Source organism: Chionomys nivalis, chromosome 7 (genome assembly GCF_950005125.1).
Source record: "Chionomys nivalis chromosome 7, mChiNiv1.1, whole genome shotgun sequence".
In the NCBI taxonomy this organism is placed as follows: Eukaryota; Metazoa; Chordata; class Mammalia; order Rodentia; family Cricetidae; genus Chionomys; species Chionomys nivalis.
This window is the reverse complement of record NC_080092.1, coordinates 10,960,039-10,981,650: the sequence shown is the minus strand read 5'-3', so window position 1 is coordinate 10,981,650 and position 21,612 is coordinate 10,960,039. Positions and strand designations below refer to the sequence as shown.

At 51.2% G+C, this 21,612-nt stretch overlaps 1 protein-coding gene across 1 annotated transcript; it reads right to left on the bottom strand.

The window, feature by feature from the left end:
- Positions 1-1,274: 1,274 nt before the first annotated feature.
- On the bottom strand, positions 1,275-19,798 carry Nlrc3 (NLR family CARD domain containing 3). Its single transcript, XM_057776295.1, has 17 exons — positions 19,567-19,798; positions 17,727-19,476; positions 16,301-16,387; positions 13,424-13,507; positions 12,760-12,843; positions 11,020-11,103; positions 9,548-9,631; positions 8,885-8,968; positions 8,296-8,379; positions 7,738-7,821; positions 7,133-7,216; positions 6,652-6,735; positions 3,347-3,430; positions 2,857-2,940; positions 2,201-2,284; positions 1,774-1,857; positions 1,275-1,505 (listed from the first exon to the last, which is right to left on the bottom strand). The coding sequence occupies exons 1-17, from the start codon at positions 19,733-19,735 to the stop codon at positions 1,427-1,429; spliced, it is 3,177 nt and encodes a 1,058-aa protein (XP_057632278.1). The 5' UTR covers positions 19,736-19,798; the 3' UTR covers positions 1,275-1,426.
- Between the last annotated feature and the right edge of the window lie 1,814 nt (positions 19,799-21,612).

The window sequence follows — 21,612 nt, the reverse complement described above, 5'->3', positions numbered from 1 at the left end:
TTCTGCTTTTCTTGAGACAGGATCTCATGCAGCAGAAACTGGTCTTGAACTCACCATGTACCAAAGACAGCCTTGAGCTCCTGATTCTCCTGCCTGCACCAAGTGCTGGGATCACAGGGTGCGTGCCATCCTGTCTTGAGTCTCGTCATCCTTGTCACAGTGGCATTTGCAGTGCCACTTGCTCAGGTGTCTCTGTTCTTGTAAAACCAGGGAACCCCTCTCCTGTCAGCCTCCATGGTAACTCACCCGAATACTCATATTTATATGTTTGGTTTGGTTTTGAGAATCTCACTATGTAATTAAAGGTGTCCTCAAATTCATGATCCTTTCTCGGCCTCTCAAGTACTAGAATTACACGTGTGTGCCTCCATGTCTATCTTTTGGATACTTGTTTTTGTTTTTTGGTTTTTGTCTTTTCCCAAGACAGGGTCTTGTTATGTAGCTCTGGCTGTCCTGGAACCTGCTCTGTAGACCAGACTGGTCTTGAACTCACAGAGCTCCGCATGCCTCTGCCTCCTGAGTGCTGGGAGTCTAGGTGTGCGCCACCACTGCCTGGACTCACCTTATGGTCTTTATAAGCATTTACCTTAGTTTCTTGGTTGAGACCTGAGAAATTCATTGTCTGTTTCACTCAGACAATGGAGGAAATTTGCCACATGGAAGCACAGCTTATTTGTTTCCATGGGGAAGCGATAGCCACTATAGAGGTTTTGGATGCCTAAATACAGGATAATGACATCAAGGTATCAACACTGAATTTGCAATGGAATACCAGGATGCTGGACTCCAAATATGGCAGACCATTCTAGATGTCTGAGAGATCTTATAGGAGAATGCAGAGCCTTTGGAGACTCATCTCTGACTCCAGAACCTTAGAATTAACCTTTGATTTATCTCCACAAATTTCTCATATTTTCTCCATATATATATATAAGGGTCAAACCCCAAAACCTATTTCTTTTCTTAAGAAAAATAATGGACATACTCTCACCTTCGCCAAGCTAATGTGCTCAATGGGCTGGAAGGCTGCAACCTTCAAGACAGCGATGTCAGCCATGGGAGCACACGAGGGCAGAAACACATTTGGTCTTGTTGTTGTTTAAGCTGGGGCTCTGAAGACCCAGGAAATGAATAAGTCTGCACCGGCTTCCTGCTTTGTGGAGTTTTGAGATTTTATCCCTGAGTGCCCCTTAGCAGCTGCTCCTTCCCTTCCCTCTGCTGTCAGTGTCCATCTTCCGTCTGCCTGACCCTGGGAAGGAAAGATGTGCGTGGCCTCTGCCGAGTGCCCATCCTTCCCCTGTCCAGGAGACCAGCTTTAGAACTGGCTCAGCAGCATTCAGATTCCAGGAAACTGTGCAGAAATCGAGGTCACTCTGATCTGAAGCTTCCAACTGAGTCTCTGTGGTCCCCTAGGAACCTGCTTTCCTTACATTTCCACCATGCATGTCTTGGTAGCCTCTGAGATCATCCTGGCACCAGATTCCCCAATGGGATTTCCCTGGAGACTAGAGCAGAAGAGTTAGGGCAGAATTGAGCACCTGCAGGTTGTCTTTAGTACAGCGATCATTGCTCTAATAAATTCAGCCCTTGGCCTTCTAGTGTGTAGGTCCCTCTCACACACACTGCTCTGGACCCAGTTTCCCTGTGGAGTTGCTAGAGTGCCTTCGTATCATCTGGCTTCCAGAAGTGGGCTAAAGGCAGAACCTGCTCTGGGAGCAGTTCCGAGGCTCAGCAGAAGTAGCTGGGAAGGTAAATGCCACCGAGTGTACTCACTTAATATGACGCAGACCACGGTTCTCAGACAACGCAGCAGCAATGTATATGGCCCCATCCATCCCCAGTGAGTTCTCCTGGAGACTAGGCAGAGAAGAGATGGAGACACCGTAGTGAGCCATCAGGACAGCAGACACTTACGGAGGCAACACTGCCTTGTTGAGATGTGGATGAAAGTAATTCTGGGCTGATTGTCCACAGGCGCCATAGCAGCTGTAGCCAGGTATTCTGCCCAAGGCCATGAATGCGGATTTTCAGTAAAGGAGAATGAACAAAGCTGACTTCAGGGGACATGGACAGTGATGGTCAGGACAGTATGGTTGTTTAACATCCAGGAGGAAGCAACCAGAGGAAAGTGTGTTTCCTCCCAGAAGTGCTGGCAGAAGTTGGCTACTCTGAGTTGCGCGAGGGCCACATAATCACTTACTTGAGTCTCCGGAGGCTGGAGTTTAACTTCAAAGCATTTGCCAACGCCTTGGCACCAGGTACCCCGATGTCATTTCCTCGTAAGCTGTCAGGGCAAGCAAGAAGCCTAAGGTGCAGGGACAGGCTGAGTGGTGACTGCTGTCCCTCCAGATGGCTGTGGGCTTGTCTGGACACTCCAGTCACGGGAGTTGGGAGCGGCTTCTTCCTAAGCACTTACGGAAGGAAGCCTATTCTTTTTTTCTACCCCGGAGAAGGAAAACCTGGGCTGAGATGGGAGAGGTAACTCTCTAACCAGAGGTCTACAGTACACTGTGGTTACAGGGATCCTGGGGAGTGGGGAAGACATGATATGCTGAGAGCCTCAGAGCTTGAGCCCCAGCCACCCCAGGAGGTGGCTGCTGGTTTCTATGGTGTGTGTATGGGGGTTCCTATTAAATAGAGCCTTTGGTCGTGTTTATCTGGGCCAGGCCCAACCCAGAGCATAGTGCCATGGTGACTTCAGGGAAAGACGAAGTGGGAACGGGGAAGATGGAGCGTATGACCAGAAACAGTCGTGACAATTATGTGAATAGATGTTTGTCTTCATGCTCATTCCTTTTGAATCTGTAGTTTGGTTTCTTTCAGCGAAAGTCTGTCAACAGAAACGGGAATACTCACTCGAGAATCTCCAAGGTTCTGTTCACACCCAGGGCCTCCCCAAGTGCCTGGGCCCCTTGGGTGCCAATGGAAGCTACCTGCAGGCTATAAGAGGGAGTGCGGTCAGTGTGGGTAATCAGCCCCCTGTGCTCCGGCCCTCTGCCCTGGGCCAGGCTTCCCTCCATACTCCATACCCCTTAGCTAGGGCTAAACATTGAGAAATAGCACTAAGGATTGTTTTCCTATGATTCTTGCAAGTGCACTGCGTCTCCCACTTATAGTCTAACATCTAGGAACAAGACCTAGACACGGGATGGGGTAGAGGTGGTCTTCCAGGAGGCCTGGGCCGAATGCTGTCTGTGCCTTCGGACCTTCCTGGGTGCTTGAGTGCCCAGTCACTTTCTGATATGAAAACACAAACAACCTTCCCAGACGATAAACCGAGGTGGCTGTGTGACATGGGGTGCTGGGGGGTGGTGATCTGCTAGGCTCCCACACCCAGGGGACTTACTAGAGAGCAGTGAGGGTCGTGTTCACCTTCAGGGCCCCGGCCACTGCAGAAGCTCCGTCATCCCCTATGGCATTCTCCTGTAAGCTGAACACGGTGGAACCTATTGGTACCCAAGGGGCCCAGGCCAACACTCTGGCCAAGGCCTGTGGGTTTAGGCCCTTTACGCTCAGCACACCCACACCTAGTCACCTTCTAGAAAACCATTGTGCCCTTGGCCTCATATTAATGCACAGAGGAATCTGGCAGTCTGTGTGAATCTGAACAAAGTGTCAAAGGCAGACAAGAAAGGGGACATGGGAATTACTGACAACAAGACCGAAAGGTATGCTTTGAAAACCAGTGGGAAGATTGGCCCCGAGTCCTCATTTCTGCGCCATTCGTGCTGGCTAGGATCTCTGGGTGTTTTCTCCTACTTCCATTTGGAGGAGAAGAGCAAGTTCTGGGACAATAAATGAGCTTAGGACAAATGGACACCACCATGCATAAGGAAGCATTCGCGTTCATTACTCTAGTGAACATCATGTGTTAAGGATGCCAAGCAGCAGACACAGTTCTGCCTTGTGGGCTAGTTTTTGTCAAGCGGACACAAGCCAGAGTCCTCTGAGACTAGTGAGCATCAATTGAGAAAATGCCTCCATAAGAATAGTCTATAGGCATCTCTGTAAGGTCGAGGCCAGCCTGGTCTACAAAGCAAGTTCCAGGACAGCTAGGGCTGTTACACAGAGAAACCCTGTCTCATCTCAAAAAACAAAACTATAAGTAAATAAGAATAGGTCATAGGCAAGCTATTTTATGTTTTGATGATTGAATGACTGAAGTAGGAGGTGGTACTAAGCCTGGATAGGTAGTCCTGAGGTTTGTAAGAAAAGAAGCTGAGCAAGCCAGGAAGAGCAAGCCACTAACCAACACTCCTCAGTGGTCCCTGCCCCAGTTCCTACCTCTGAGTTCCTGCCCTGGCTTCCCTAGTGATGGGCTTACAAGCTGCAAGGTAAAATAAACCCTTCCTCCTCAAGTCTGCTTTTGGACGCAGTGTTTTATCAGGACAGTAGATGTGTAACTTATTAAGCCCTCTAGACTCAGCTAGGACCAGGTCTAAGGTGCAGGGAAGACCAACAGGGCCTCTACTCCAGTGTGGTGCCCAGAAGAAACAAACGAGGCTAGAATCAGAGAATGGGAGACAAAGAAAGCTCGTACATCCAAAGAGACCTGGGCGACTGCTGAGGTCATGGAGAGAGAGCGCGCTGGGGCTTGGAAGTGTGAGGGAGCAGACCCACAGGACCTTGGATCCAGGCTCTGGGGTTCCACTTGACTCTGCAGGCACAGTCATCTAAGGAGCTCACCCATAATGAAGATGGTGTGGAACGATCTCTAGCCCGCAGTTGGGGACATGGCCTCCATGTGGGTGGAGGTGAGTGGTGCTGTGGCCTGGATAGTGGCAGCTGACAGAAACAGTGTGGGGTGGACAGTGGAAAAGAGGGTCAGCAAGCCATGGAGATGACCTGGAAGGGGAGGGGAGGTGGTGTCTCCAGCCCACACAACTGCTTGGTCCAAGGGTCAGATGGAGAACTAAGAAGCAGTCTTGTGGGTGAGAAAATGCAGCACCTTGTACTTCCTGGGAGGCACCGAGGGTGTAAGGTAATCCGTGTGGATTCACAGACTGGAGTTCAAGAGACACCTGGGTTAGCGTCCTCGCTGCTTTTCTGTTGCTGTCGTAAGACGCCTTGACCAAGGCAACTTAGAGAAGAGTTTATTTGGAGCTTACAGTTTTAGAGGGTTAGAGTCCATGACCATCATGGTGGGGAGCAGGCAGCAGACAGATGTGGCGCTGGTACAGTAGCTGAGAGCTCACATCTGGATCCACAGGCATGAGGCAGAGAGAACACACTGGAAACCTCAAAGCCCACCCCCAGTGACACACCTCCAACACAGCCGCACCTCCTAATCCTTCACATGGAATTCACCAACTGGCCACCAAGTATTCAAATTTATGAGCCTACAGGGGCTATTCTTATTCAAACCACGCTAGGTAGTGATGCGAGAGTTGGGTGATTAGAGTCCTGGGAAAGGAGGAGAGCTCCCAGAAAAAGTTCATTCAGGGGAAGGGGCCCAAGGGTGGAGCCCTGAGGAGCAGCAGTGTCTAGGGATAGAACAGGAAAGAGGAGAAGTGCCGCTAGTGAGGTGATGGACTGACGGACTGAGGGACAGAGTGACAGACGGACAGACAGAGAGGAAACCGGAGTGTGATGCGAAGGGGGCTCAAAAGTCTGAGCTCCAGGCTGGGGAGGGGGCTCCGTGGCCTAAGTGCTTCTCTCATAAACAGAAGAAGCTGAGTCAGTGCCCCCTAATGCTGGCTGCAATAGCACATCTGTAACCACAGCTCCTACAGGGAGACTGGACACAAACATGAGAAACCCTGGAAGCTCACAGCTGATTGCCTGGCAGATGCAGCAAGGTGGGGGAGGAGCGCGAGGACCAGCAGCTGGGGCTGTCCACTTCCTCCATGTGTACGCCCTGGTTGGTTCATGTGCACCCACACCCACACACATTAGTCCATGTGTACGCCCTGGTTAGTACACACATTAGTCCATGCACTCACATATGTGCACACATACAAAGATTAAAGAAATGGTGGGGGCTAGTTAAGAGCTCAGCGGGTTAAAGTGCTTGTCATCAACCCCAATGACCTGAGTCTGACCCTTGGAACTCAGAGTGGAAGGAGAGAACCAGCTTTTGAAAGTTTTCCTCTGACCGCCACACATATGCCATGGCAAGAGCATACACACACACACACACACACACACACACACACACACCTCAAGAAAACAAAACAAAAAACTCATATCAACATGCTACAAAATAGGTCAGCCTGAAAAATATTGTTCTGCTGGGAGTGTAGCTCTGTGGTGGAGCAGGTGCTGAAGATTGCCGGGGCCCTTGTATCAGCCCTTGGCATGTATGTTATCACACGATATAGATCACGAAAGACCACATAAGTTTACTTATGTCAAATGTCCGGACTGGTTGTGTTTTGCAAGGATGGAAGTGAGGCTGGAAAGTACAGTACACAACATCTCTGGGGGGGGGGTGTCTAAAATTGGTGGTTGTGATGGTTGACAGCTGGTTTTTATGGTGTGGATTATATTAGTAAAACTATTACACACACACACACACACACACACACACACACTGCAGGTGAGTGCGGGCTGAAATAAGTCTGTGGTGTCATGGTAGAGGAGACTTGTTGCGAGTCCCCAGACAGGCCCTGTGCCTGGAGACTCCCCCTCATCCCCGCAGGCCACACTTACTCTAAGGTTGTCAGGGTCCTGTTCAGCTGCAGTGCTTGTCCCAGGGCCCTGGCTGCACCAGCCTGGATGAAGTTCCACTGCAGGCTGAAAGACACAGACATGTGACCATATGGCCCAAGAACGGAGGTGGAGGCCTTACGGCACCCAGGAGGGTCTGGTGACTGGGTGAGTCTGCAGGATATGGCATGGGGATTCCTGAAGTCTTCAGAGGGCCAGTGTTTTACCAGTGGTCGCCATGGGAACAAGCTCAAATATTCTCCATAAAGCATAGGTCACCCCAAGTCACAGCCTTGACACCTGCCTCATAATCTAGGTCTATCTGAGGATAACCTCAGGGTGGGGATGGGGCATGCCTGCTGGAGGCAGGTAGCCTAGGAAGACCTCGGGCATGGCCCAAAGCCGGGTTCCATCTGCCACAGGGTTTGGTAGCCCTGCAGCTGGGGGAGTGGGGGTTGGGGAAGGGTGGGGACAATAGACTTACTGAAGGTGAGTGAGGGAGTGGTTTTCTCCTACTGCTACTGCAATGGCCCGGGCACCTTGGTCATGGAGGAGGTTGGCTGTCAGACTGAGAAAAAGGGAACAGGAGCAAGTAGAAGCTGCTGTGAACCGTCCCACCACCCTGGTCACTAGGGGATCCCAGTTATTCCCCACCCTGCCAAGGGGCACACTGTCAGCACTGGCGTTAGACGTGTGTGGCTCGTGCTTATGGAGAACTCTGGTGTGCCGGGCATACTAGAGAACACCCATGTTAAACTCAGTGAGTGGCTACAGGTCATGCAGCCAGGACACGCAGCACTATGAACAGGGTTTACTACCTATTGGCATGGCCCCGTGCCAGCTCTTTCAGGTTCTCTGCCATGTGCTTATCTCTAGGTGTAAGGCTACAGAGTTCTGTGTCAGGGTTATCAGTGATACCAGGTCTCCAGGCTGCCCCTTCCCAAATGAAGTCCTAGTCCAGCCTTGTGAACTGTGAGGATGTCCAGGGTTTAACCCATTACAGTGGTGCCACCAACCCCGGTGTCTGAGTAGGTGAGGAAGCACAGTCTCCCTTTGACCTCCATCCTCCCAGGCCCAATTATTACGTACTCCAAGTGCCTCAGAGTGCTGTTCATACGGAGGGCTTGAGCGAGGGCCCTGGCTCCCTCTGGACTGATGGAGTTTTCTCGTAGGCTGAGGAGAGATGAGACTCTCAACATCCAATCGGGCAAGTGAGGCTTCTGCCCGAATAAGCCCAGATGTCCAGGCTTTCCAAACCCCAGGAAACCACAGACAGGCCCTGGGCCTCCTGGGCCATCTGGGCTGAAAGGTGAAGGAACCTCTTGCTCCCAGCTAGGGCTCTAATCCGTGTCCTACTCGGGACCACAGCAGTGCAGGAATGCACAGGAGGAAAGGGACCGGATCTGGGTTATGATGGGCAAATGGCACCCGAAGGACTGTACATAGAGGGGCGTATCCACTGGGGGCCACACACACAAGGCAGGAAAAGGGGCAGGGTGCTATGTTCTAGAGCCAAGCCCATACCAACTACGGTGTTTTCTACAGCAGTTTTCTCTGTCCCAGCCTTTCTTTCCAAGTCCTAGAGGCCCTGCATCCCCACTGGTCAAAGGGGCAACATCCGGGTTAGGGGTTGGGGGCAGGACTTACTTAAGACTAGAGAGTGTCTGGTTAACATGGAGGGCTCGCATCAGCACGGCCACTCCGGTGTTACTGATGGCATTGCTCTGTAGACTGCAATAAAAGACAAGACAGTGTTGATGTGGCTGTCCCAGGACCTGGAGCCATACCCAATGGGTTCAACAGGGAGTTGGGGACCTGGGGATTGCTCTTCTCGTCCCTCTTTCCCCGCCAGTCACTCCACTTTCTAGCTCCTGCTGGGTAAAGTCAGTGTGGTTTAGCATAAGCCCTGAAGCTTAAGCTGACATGGGAGCTGCATATGTTCTCAAGGCCGTGAATGTTACCCTGCTCCAGAGAAAGCGATGCAGGAAACCATCCTGAAGTTGCGGTGGCATCCAGCTCACCCTGCCCAACCTACCAAGACTTTCCTGCAGCCCTGGGGGCTCGCTTATGACGAGGCACGCGGACCCTGTCATTCTGAAAGATGGAAGAGGCCAGAAGGTGGTGGAGGGGCAGGAACAGCACAGTGCTGGAGCTGGGGTTGCTAGGGTGGGTTGGTTCTCATGGAAATGGGTTCTGGCAAGAGTATCATCCATGGGGGATTCCCAGGCAGACTCACTCCAGGTTCTCCAGGCCCTGGTTCACCTTCAGGGCCTCAGCCAGTGCCATGGCACCTCTATCTCCAATGGTATTGCTGGAAAACCTGCAAGGGACAATGGTGATGGGCTGTGCCTAGAGGTCAGCGCTCAGGGGAGACTCCCTCTGTCCCGGGAGTGTCCAGTGCAGCTCATCTGGCCGCAGCTGTGCTTATCCTAGACTCCAAAGGTGACCCTTATCTTCCTTAGCTCTTTGGAAAGAACTAAGGGTCACACCCTCGAGGTGTTTGTGGGACTTTATGTGAAGATGGCCAAGCAATGATGTTTCTTCCTGAGAGCAGGGAGACAATAATGTAAACATGCCCACACTGCTTAGGGCTCACCCAGTTCTGGGAGTCTGGGTTTCGATTCTCCTTGTCCAGTGTTTTGTGCTTCCAAACCAACTAACCTGCATTCGCGCACACATCAGTTTATCTAAATCTCCCACGTGTCCCTCTTTCCAACCATTTCATCACCAGTCCACCCACCCATTCTCTTGTTCATCCAAGGCCGTCCATACGTGCATCTTCTCACCCCTCCCTCCATCCCTCTATCCTGTCATCCACTCCCCTGTTCACAATACGCAGTGTGCCCTGGCCTTCTGCTTGGCACAGAGAAAACCAGGTTGGCCCTTTGGCCTTTCTCACATGAGTTCCTTTAGACTCTTGTTCTGTTTCAGGGCATCTGCCATCTGCTGGGCTCCCTTAGGCCCAATTAGGTTCTTCTGTAGCCTGTGGGAGATGAGAGGGGTCCATCAGCAAAGCCAGCCATACTCACTCCCAGGTCAATGCCAGTCTGAGTTTTGGGTGAGAGGTTAGGGACAGATAGGATGCCATCTCCTTCACAGGGCAGTGGAAAGGGGTCTCACAAAGGATCTAGCTGGAAGAGTTAGGGGGAAAGAGCAGCCAGGAGTGGGGGCTGATGGGCTTAGCAGCCTCCTGTATGCAAGACTTTTGCACTCAAGTCTGCAGCTAGAACGTACACATCTGGACCAGCACACCGCCTCCCACCTGCAGAAACGTCCCTGGGAAGAGGTATAGGGGACAGATGGGGAAGGACCTCACCTGTGTAAAATACCCTCCATATAAAGAAAAGACATGGCCTCTGGATGGCTCATCAGGTAAAGGTGCTTGCCACCAAGCCTGGAGACCAGAATTCAGTCCCTAGGACCCACGCGATGGGAAGAGAAAAATGACTCCTGCAAGCTGTCTTCTAACCTCCATACTTGTGTCATAGCATGCATGTGTGTATGTGCACACACACACACACACACAGAAATAAAACATAAAAAATGTACCTATACTGTACGTGACCAGACACCTTTTTTTTTTTTAAAGGAGAAAGTCATCTATCTCCCTCTTTGTAGACTGTTTTCTTGGGAAACTAAAATTTAAACTAAAAACTAAAATTTTTAGGTTGCAAATTCATACTCTGTCTGCTTGCAGGCTCAGTCAGCCGCCTCTGGCCCCACAGCCCAGGGGTGTGTTTGGTTTGGTTTTTGAGACAGGGTCTCTTCATGTAGCTCAGGCTGGCCCCAAATTCCCAGAGATCTGCCTGCCTCTGCCTCCTAAATGCGGGATTAAAGCCATTTGCCACCACACCAGGCCTCCTGGGGTCTTTCTAAGGGTCTTGAGGCCTTCATTTCCAAGACAAACATCAAACAAGGAAGTGCTCCTGTCCCTCTCACTGTGGGAATTAGCCTGGGTGCACAGCTCCAAGTTGTGCTTTACCAGATCGTCATAAAGGTAGGAGCACTTTCGTCTGGGCAAAGCAGTTCAGGGGCACAGTGGCCTCTCTCCCTGTCTGGCAAGCTCAGGATCAGCTGCCAGCTCCTCACGCTTGACAACAAATCCTCATTGACCTTGGGGACGTGCATGGAGCGAAGGGCAGGACCTCCGTCTTTGCAGCCTCGCTGGCTGATTACAGGTGGTATTATTTAGAGAGGAGAGCAGTGTCCTTTTCCTGTGGCTGTGGGCATGATTTCCTGGGCTGACAAGAGGTTTTATTTTCTCTGGAGAAACAGGTGGAGCAGACAGCCTTAGGACCGCCTCCTTTCTCTCTGTCAGGGGCAGGGCAGAGGCTCAGGAGGAGAGAGGAGAAGCAAGACTTTGTCACTCACTGTAGTATGGCGATGGTCTGGTTGGAGACGAGGGCCTCCGCCATGCACATGACACCATCATCCTTGATCACGTTGCTTTGGAGGCTACAGAGGTAAGAAGAGGTGTGTCACCAGTGGCCCGGCCTCTCTCTGCAGTGGAGACACCTGCCTCAGAGGCCCAAGACAGGAAGCAGCTGACTTCCATGAAATGATTTACCAACCATTATGGTTCATCACCCAGGAAAGACTTAGCCCTCCTGTACTGAGTTTCTAAGTAGCTACCTGCCAACTAGGAACAAGGTGTCTACATCAATTAAAATGCAATTCCATTCCTAGGTGTATTCCCCAAGTAATTAAAGACAGGTACTTGAATACTTCTACACAAATGTTGCTATCAGCATGTAGCTAAAAAGCAGAAGCACACTGAATGTATGAATGCATGGACAGTCTGTGCCTGGGTGTGCAAGCAGACTTCTCCACCCATACAGTGGAACACTAGTCAGCTACTAAGTGCAAGAAAACAATATGCTACATGTGGATGAACCTGAAAACACGCTAGCAGAGACGACAGACAAAAAGTTCGTGTGTGTGTGTGTGTGTGTGGTTTTTCAAGACAGGGTTTCTCTGTAGCTTTGTACCCTGTCCTGGAACTCGCTCTTGAAGACAAGGCTGGCCTCGAACTCACAGAGATCCTCCTGCCTCTGCCTCCTGAGTGCTGGGATTAAAGGTGTGCACCACTGCCGCAGGACCCAAAGTCTTATTGTATAATTACATTTGTATGAACTGTCCAGAGAAAAGGAATAAGCAAAAATTAATGGTCAAAAACATTCTGAAAACATTTTGACAGAGGTGGTGGCTGTACAATATTGTGAGTGTACAAAATGCCAATGACGCTAGGCTGTGGTGGCGCTCGCCTTTCATTCCAGCACTCAGGAGGCAGAGGCAGGTGGATCTCTGAGTTCAAGTCAGCCTGGTCTACAGAGCAAGTTCCAGGACAGCCTGGGATACACAGAGAAACCCTATCTCAAAAATAAAATAAAATAAATGCCAAAGAACTATACACTTCAAAATGATAAATTTTATATCATTAAATTTCATCTGATGCTAGGCAGTAGTGGTGCATATCTTTAACCCCAGCACTTAGGAGGCAGAGACAGGTGGATCTTTGTGAGTTCAAGTCCAGCTCGCTTTGAAGGCCAGGCTGGTCTTGAACTCATCAAGACCTATATAGCCAGACCCTGTTTCAAAACAATAATAATGAAAATTTCATTTGAGCTGGGCAGTGGTGGCGCACGCCTTTAATCCCAGCACTCGGGAGGCAGAGGCAGGCGGATCTCTGTGAGTTCGAGACCAGCCTGGTCTACAAGAGCTAGTTCCAGGACAGGCTCCAAAACCACAGAGAAACCCTGTCTCAAAAAAAAAAAAAAAAAAGAAAAAAGAAAATTTCATTTGAATAATAAAATTAGAAAACCAGAACAAAACAACAGTATACCCTCAACTAGATGGACACAACCACAGGCTCCTAAAAGGGACACAGCAAGCCATACCCAAGCACTGTCATCTTCTGGAAGGCAGACTTGTTATTGTCCCAAGAAATCTTGGGGTCTTAAGGAAGCACACAGAGTTAGGGCCATCTGGAACCTGAAGCCTGCTGGCACCCCAAAGTCTCCATTTTAAATCCTCTCCCACGCCACAGCCTCTCCTGTAGCCAAGGTTTAGTTTTCTGGGCCCTCTCCTGAGGTCAGGGGTGGAGCCACATACCTTAGAGAGGTTAGAGTTCGGTTTATCTTCAGAGCATCTGCCAGGGCCTTAGCTCCCTGGGGCCCAATGGTGTTGCTCCGGAGGCTGGTAGAAGCAAGAGAAAAAAAAGATGATCGGGGTATGAAGAAGAATCAAAATAGCACTGACATTTAAAGTCTACAATTCTTAAAGGGAAGGAACTGGCGTTAGGGATTTCATGTTTGATATATGGCAGAAATCGTGTGTGTATGCATGTATGTGTGTATATATGTGTATGTATGTGTGTGTATGCATGTATGTGTGTATATATGTGTATGTATGTGTGTGTGTATGTGTGTGTGTGTGAATGTATGTATGTATGAATAAAGGAGTTCCCCAAAGCAGCCCGCCATGGTGAAGGCAAGGGAACAGGATGTGGTCTAGTGAGCTAACTGTGGAAATGACAATAATGAATCTAGGTCAGGGTCAAAAATCAAGTGTTTTCTGAAATAAAGTTTAAGGGACAAAAGAAGTGGTGACATTGCTTGCCCAGCTGTCCTTCCCGCCAGTCAGAAGGACATGTAGTCGGCAGGAGCTCAGAGCTCAACACTGCTGTAGATGGGGCTCTGGGAGCGCTCAAGACATTTCACAGACAGGGAGATAGTTAAAATTCTCTTCTTCCAGGGGCCCGTGGTGTCCGACTTACTCTAGTGTGGTGAGACTTCTGTTGACCAGGAGGGATCTGGCCAGAGCTTTGGCCCCTTTGTTACCAATCTGGTTCTCAGTTAGGCTGCCAAGACAAGGGAAAGTGGTTATCGCAAGTCTGTGCCTCTCATTGCCTCTTCTGTGATACTGGGCTCATGGTTAGTCCTTGTTTTCCCAACATCACCCACGAGACTATAAGTGACCAGGGAGCAGAAGGCAGGGATAGGAAGACCCCTGAACCTGGAACATGGAGTCAGAGTGGGCCTGATGACCTTTGCCCTGATGAAGGGCTCCAAGGAAATTTTCCCAGCATGCCACACAACAGCTGCTTTACAAATGTGGAGCTTTGCGTTGAACATAGAAGTCTTTCACATGGGACCGGCAAGGTGGTTCAGAGGGTAAAAGTACCTGCGGCTAAGCCTGACAACCCCAACTTGATCCCCAGAACGGGAGAACTGACTTATACAAGTGGTCCTCTGACCTCCACATACGTGTTGTGGTGTGTGCATTTACACGCATGCACACACACATACACACTAGCACTAATACAATAAATGCAGTAATTTCTATACTGGATTCTTCCATATAGACCCCATCTATAATGTTCATGTGACCCTCAAGGGGAAGCGAAACACTGCTGCTGGTTTCTTGGTGCAAATGCCCCAAACCACAGCGAGTTTCAAGCACTCTCTACTTGTGAAATTCCTGAAAACCCACAGCGCTCCTAAACTAGCCCGAACTAGTTCGAGCATACCATCAATCCTAGCCTTTCTCTAGTGTAAAACAGCAAATGGTACAATTACCACAAAATTAACTAAGTTTACAAAGGCTCATCTTTATGTGCCTGGGAAGGTGGTTCCCGCAGCTGGCGGATCCACTCAGTGTTGCTGCCTGTGCCGCTGTTAGAAGTGGGGTGCTTGGGACTTCTTTAGTTTTGCAAGCATCATCCCCTAGGAAAGAGCTGTGTGTTAGAATCCCTGTGATGTTAGGATCAAGTGAATTCCAAGAGCCCTGTGGGATCCTGGTACCCGGGGCTGTCAGGAAGAGGAAGGGCGCCAAGGGGAGCAGGCTCTTCTAATACTAACGGTTCCCCCTTTGTCCATTTTATTCCCTGGGTTCTGATTGACACATTGCTTTTCAGATGAGTTCTGTTGCTTAAAAACTTGAGCCAGGTGTGGTGGTGCACGCCTTTAATCCCAAAACTTGGGAAACAGAGGCAGGCCGATCTCTGAGGGTCAGAGGCTAGCCTGGCTTACACATTAGTTCTAGGCCAACTGGGACTGCATAGTGATACTCTGCGCATAAACAAACAAACACACACACACAAATAAATAAATTTGAATACTAGCCAGGTGCAGTGGTAGATGCCTGTTATTATAGAACTCGGAAGGTTGGCATATTGAGTCTAAACTACGGAAAACCTTGTTTCCCTGCCCTCCACCTCAAAATGTTTGAAGAGCAGCCCACTTTTGTCGCCACAGAATTTATACAATGTCATATAAACAACATCTCACAAGCAACCTTAAGTGTTTTTCAGAGACTTGAACACTGTAAACAAGTGTCTCTGAGGGCCAGAGAGGAAAAGCTTGTAGGAGAGATGCTTGGCTTTCTTCAGAATCATTTTTGAGCCCCATTTGCAGCAGAACTAAATCGATTCTTTTGCCATGGGCTAGAAAGACTAGAGCTGCTGTGCACGACAAAGAACTGGCAATGAGAAGCTGCAAGATCATCTCCTTTCAAAGGGGTTCATCCTTCCCCAGCCAGGCAGAGCCCCCCTACACTTCATCCCTGCCCCTATTCTCCAGAATGACCCCATCGCTCTGCCGACCTTCCCGGTGTCAACACACCACAAGCCCAAGGGCTGCCTCCCTCAAGTGTAGAGCTTTCAGAAGCTGTGACATCAGCACGCTGTGACGTCAGCACGCAGGCTCTTCTCTAATCGCAGCATACTCGGCGCCTTCGCGTTTTATCTGAGCTGGGATCTCACTGTGTGTAGGCCAGGCTCTCCTCCTGCATCCGCCTCTAGAGTGCTGGGATTGTAGGCATGGACATTACTCCCAGCCAGAGACAAACTTGTAAACTTAAGCTTCTGAGACTGGAGCTGAGAATGTGACTCAAGTGTTTGCCTCGCATGCGTGGTGCCCTGGGCGCCATCTCCGGCACGGCGTAAACTGGGTATAGGGGCACACTGCTGCAATCCCAGCTCTCGGGAGGCTCAATGCTCAGGATCACCTTACCTATGTAGTGAGTCTGAGCAAATGTGGACTACACAAGACCCCGTATCCAAAAACAAAACAAAAATTGAGGCTGGAGAGAAGGCTCAGCTGTCAAGAGCATTTATTCTGGCAGAGGACCTGGGTTCGTTCCCAGCAACCACATAGTGGCTCACAGCTGTCCCTAACTTCCATTCCAGGGGATCTGACGCTGCCTTCTGACATCTGCGGACACCAAGAGCAGGCCACGGCACATCTGTACATCCATACACACCAATCTAAAACATTTTTAAATTTCCACCTTAAATTATATTTAAATTGAAAATTAAATTTTAAATTAAACTTTTAAATATCCTAGTTTAAGATATAGTCCTGTGCTCAGAATGTCATCAGAGTGAGAAGGTGATGGCTGATCCAGGCCTGCAGGTGAGCGAGCACTGGGGACACCCCCAAGTCCAGGACAGAGTGTGCGCCTTGGCCACCGTTTCCCTTGTCTCGCAGACCAGGTGCCTGAGCCGTAGACACCTTCTGGAAGGGGGCGAAAAGAGCAGAGGGCAACCTGAGCACTGAAAAGATACGTGTTCTTGGGGTGCCCTGGATAGCTGGGTAGAGAGGGAAGAGACCGCATCCCATGCGACAGGTGGGTACACTGGGGTCTGTGTTACCTGATGTTTTGAATGCGACAGTCCTTCCCACTCAGCACACTGCCCAACAGCTCCATCACAGGGTCCTGGAACTGGTTGTTGTCCAGTCTGGCGGGGAGAAACCATGACACTGAGCAAGACAGGGCCCCATCCCCACTGAGGTCCGTGGTTTCAACGCAGAGCTCCAGACTTCCCTGTGGGAGCAGCTGAGGCGGTTCCTGTGAGCTACGCTGTCCCTCCTCCGTGGCATCTTACAGAGTGTTGTCACAACAGCTCTGATAGCATTGTATGGGACACTGTGGCTCGCTTTCCTTCTGATGCCCAAGCCACTCTCAAGTCCTGATTGACCCATGTCCAACATCTTTTCCTCTTTGCTTGCTAAGTTCAGAGTATGGCTGAGGGTGTAGCTTCTGTCAACACTGACTGGCTTTGTGTGTGTGTGTGTGTGTGCGTGTGTGTGTGTGTATACAGCCCCTTGTATCACACTGCTCTGGCCTACCTCCTGCAGCTGTATGTGTGTGTGTGTGTGTGTGTGTGTATGTGTATGTGTGTGTATGTATATACATACACACACAAAGCCAGTCATTGTTGTGTGTGTGTGTGTGTGTGTGTGTGTGTGTGTGTGTGTGTGTATAATCTTGCTATGGGCTGGGGCAGACTGAGGGGCCACTGGCAGTGGCACCAGGATTTATCCCTACTGCTTGCACTGGCTTTTTGGGAACCTATTCTCTTTGGATGGATACCTTGCTCAGCCTAGATATAGTAGGGAGGGCCTTGGACCTTCCCCAAAGCAATGTGCCTTACCCTCTCTGAGGGGTGGATGTGGGGGTGGGGTGGGGGGTGGAATGGGAGGAGAGGAGGGAGTGGGAACTTGGATTGATATGTATAATGAAAAAAAAAGATTTTCTTTTTTAAAAAAATAAAAATAAAAAATCATTCTTAAAAAAAAATCTTGCTATATAGCCCAGGTTGTCCTAGAACTCAGCAATCTTCCTTCTTCAGCCTCCTGATTCCTGGGATCACGGTATGAGTTGCAATGCCTGGTTCTCAGAGGGTCTCATGAGTTGTACCGTGTTTCTTTGTTGAAATTCTAATCTTGCTGTCTCGAGAATATACCCTTATAGGGATGTGAGCTTATTGCAGATAGGAGGATGCCACACTGACACAGGTGGGCCTATAACCCAATATGATGATGTCCTTGTAGGAAAAGTGAGTGCCACGTGAAGACAGACTCAGGGGCAGATGGTCATATGACAGGGGGGGACCAGGGAGCATCAAAGACTGCTGGCCCTCGGGAGCTCCAGAGGCAGGAACGGCCCTCTACTAAGGTTTCAGAGAGAGAGTACTGCCCATGCCCTTGACCTCGGTCTTAGTTCTGACTTCCAGAACTAAATCAGTTGCCATGATGGTCCCACACCCTTACTCCCAGAATGGACCCCATACTCGCCTGAGGCTCTGGCAATAGAGCAGCTGGGGCAGCAGGCTCTGAAGGACACTCTGGCTGAGGCACAGGGATAAGTTGGCTTCCTGGGAGCGGATATCAGACAGCTGCAGGAGGTAGGCCAGAGCTGTGCGATGCGAGGGGCTGGTCAGTCCAGCCAAGGTCCCGCTCTGCATGGCCTCCTCCACACTGCGGGCCAGCTCTGTGTGCTGCATCTCATGCAGGCAGTACAAGACATTGATGCCCCGTGCACAAACCGCGGTGTCAGGGCGTAGCAAACCTTGTAGGACCTCAGCTGCCTGGGCCCGGTAGTTCTGATGCTCACCTTGGGCCAGCAGGGAGCCAGCCAGCAGCGTATTAACCCTTGGAGACAGGAGGCCAGAGAGGAAGCGCAGAAACACATCCAGCCTCCCATCCTGAGCTTGTGTAGCCCTCTGGGCCGCACACCTGAAGTGTGTGAGGAAACCCAGCCTGGGCCAAGACATGCCACTCTCGGTGAAGAGGTCAAAGATGGCTCTCTTGGATGCGCTGAAGTAATACGTGGCCGCCACAAATTCTTGCAGAGACAGGTGGGTAAAGCAATAGGCTGCCGAGGAGGCCAGAGTCTCTTCCCGTTGCAGGAGACAGCCGCACAGAGCGCTCTGCAGCAAAGTGAGGTCCACGCCAAACGCCTTCATGTCTTGCTCATAAAACACGTATTTCTTCTTGACCAGCCCATGAAAGGCCAGGCGGCCCAGTGTCCCCACCATTTTGCGGGCTCCCTGGGCCATCTGCTCAATCCTAGGACTTACCTTTCCCTTGTCCCGCCCCTCCCCACCAAAGGCCATCCTAAAGTACCAAGAGTAGAGCTCACACAGGGTCAGGGGCAGTGGCAACTCTGCGTCTTGGACAGCTAGGTTGCTGTGGTACAGGTGACCCAGTGCCAGCCCCACGAGCCTACAAAAGGCTGGCACGGTGCACATCAGATACAGAGCCTTGTTGGCCTTTATCTGAGTGAGCACCTGGCCTAAGAGGTTTGGGTCCTCAGGAAATACTTGCTCCAGACACGCTTTGATCTCTTCCTCAGTAAGGCCCCGGATCTCAGTCATCCGGTCCACTAGGCCCCCGGGGACCTGACCAGCAGCACTGGGACGGGAGGTGATCCAGACAGAAATTTCTGGAAAGAGGTTGCCTCGGATGATGTTAGTGATTAGGTGGTCCACCTGGATCTCCTTCTTTGGGTCTGTGCAGGCCATGGTGTTGGAGAATTCCAGTGGCGTCTTGCACTCATCCAAGCCATCCAGGACCAGGAGGACTCTGTTTGGGGCCGTTACCTCCAGGTTACCTTCCCCAGCGTTTGGGAAGACGGAGTGGATGAGTTTGTCAGCAGACAGCTTCTCATAGGTGTTCAGGTCCCGAAAGGTGAAGGGTAGAACCAGTGAGAAGTTCTTGCCCACCTGTCCCCTAGCCCAGCAACGAACAAAATGCCTCACTAGAGTAGTCTTGCCGATGCCGGCCACGCCAATGGTGACAGAGATGCGAGGTGGGATGGACACCCGGGACAGAGGCAGGAAGAGCCTATCCAGGGTGATGGCCCTGGCAGAGTGCCAGACCCCACGTGTGGCCTCCACCTGTGTGAAGTCATGCTCCCTCAGCTGCAGGTCTGTGAGGCCCTCAACCAGCAGGAGGCTGGCCAGACGGTGTGAGAGGCTGCCCAGTTCTGGGTCATTCCCCACCCTGCTCAGCAGGGCCTCACAGTGCCTCCGTATCCTTGAGTCTGCAGGGCGCAGGAAAAAGCAGGTAAGATCGCAGGGCAAGGCAAGAGGGTTCAGGTACCCCCTCTCCCCCACACCCATGGTAAACTTACCATTGCTTTGGGATCCTAGCGGGGAGTCTGGCATTTTGCTAGGGGCCTGTAGTAGCTGACCACCATTCCTAGCCAGCAGATCCACAAGGGCCTTCACCTGCTCAGCTGGGGAGACAGCATTGTAGGCCCGGCATGTCTCTCCATCTGTCCTCACCTCTTGCTTCCTCATGGAGTCTGTGACTGCAGCCAGGAGCTGTGAAGAGCCCAGACTGCTGCCTGGTGGACCTCCGTTGTTTCCTGGCCAATGAAAATAATCATGGAGACGCAGGGGCCAAGTGAACAAGACTTGGGGTGCTGGACTTGGTCTCTGCTCTGGCACTTACTGAGTGACCCTGGGCAGGCTGTGTCATTTCTCCCTCATCTGTGACCTGGCAATGATGATGCTATTAAGAGCAAGGAGACCAGAAGGAGGGAGGAGGGAGGTAGCCAACCTGGGGAGGAAGCAGTCCATGAGGCCATCTAGTTAGCATCCTGGGGAAGGCAAAGACTGGAGATGGAAGGACGAAGGTGAGGATGGTGGGTGCCAGGGTTGAGGATACGGAGGCAACAACACTGCCCTGTGTGATGCTGTAATGGTGGCTGGGTGTCGCTGTATGTATGCAAGGGTAAACTGGGTTTCTGGTGATCGTGTGTCAGCTAAGAACCCGAGGTCCCTCACTGTAGCCAATGCAGCAGGGCTAGGGGACGTGGGTGGCGGAGTCTGTCAGGGCAGGCACAGCTGTGAGGGATCTCCATTCTCCCGTGAGCCTAAACTGCTCTAAAATGTGGCCTTTTAATTTTTCAAAAAGGAAAGGGAAGAAAGAGAGGGGAAGGAAGGCAGGCGGCTCTCAGAGCAGAAGCACTGTGGCTTCTCTTAGCTTTCCTGGCCTTCCTGGAAGCGTGGGGGCTCTGGGCTGCAGGAAGCACCCTTTGCTCTGAGGATAGAGACTTGGAGACAGCAAGAGGCGAAGCCGCTGCACATCCCACCTGCTCACACCCTTTCGCCAAAGCCACTGCTTCTTGGGAACTCTCCTATGACCCGTTCCATCTGTGCTCCTCTTCATCGGGCACAGGGGCCACCACAGTCCCTATGGACCTGTCACCCATAGTTGACAGATCTAGAAGAGGAAAAAACAATGGGGGAGGGTCAGCAGAGGTCATGGTTCACCACTGCTGGCCGCAGCCCTGTTTACGGTCGGTCAGTTGTCATTGCTGCCAAGAATCTGGCGAGCCCTCGATGCCCTGCGCTTGGCCAGTTCAGTGGCTGGTTAGCTGAAGAGAAGGTTGCTGTCAACAGACTCCTGGTTTTGAAATTGCATTGTGGATTGGTGTCAGTTTAACTCGGCATGAATATTTTCACACAGAAAATACTAAAAGAAGGTAGCAGTAAGAAAAACAACCGTTCTGCTCACAGCCATGGTGAACAGTCAATAAAAGCAGCAAGGTTAAGTCCAGTGAGCTGGGCTAGCCTGGGATTGCTGAGGCTAGCGTAGGATGGGGCCACTCTGGGCTAACCTGGGAATGCTGAGGCTAGCGTAGGACAGGGCCACTCTGGGCTAACCTGGGAATGCTGAGGCTAACGTAGGACAGGGCCACTCTGGGCTAACCTGGGAATGCTGAGGCTAGCGTAGGACGGGGCCACTCTGGGCTAACCTGGGAATGCTGAGGCTAACGTAGGACGGGGCCACTCTGGGCTAACCTGGGAATGCTGAGGCTAACGTAGGACAGGGCCACTCTGGGCTAACCTGGGAATGCTGAGGCTAACGTAGGACAGGGCCACTATGGGCTAACCTGGGAATGCTGAGGCTAACGTAGGACAGGGCCTATGGGCTAACCTGGGAATGCTGAGGCTAACGTAGGACAGGGCCACTCTGGGCTAACCTGGGAATGCTGAGGCTAGCGTAGGACAGGGCCACTCTGGGCTAACCTGGGAATGCTGAGGCTAGCGTAGGACGGGGCCACTCTGGGCTAACCTGGGAATGCTGAGGCTAACGTAGGACATGGCCACTCTGGGCTAACCTGAGAATGCTGAGGCTAGCGTAGGACAGGGCCACTCTGGGCTAACCT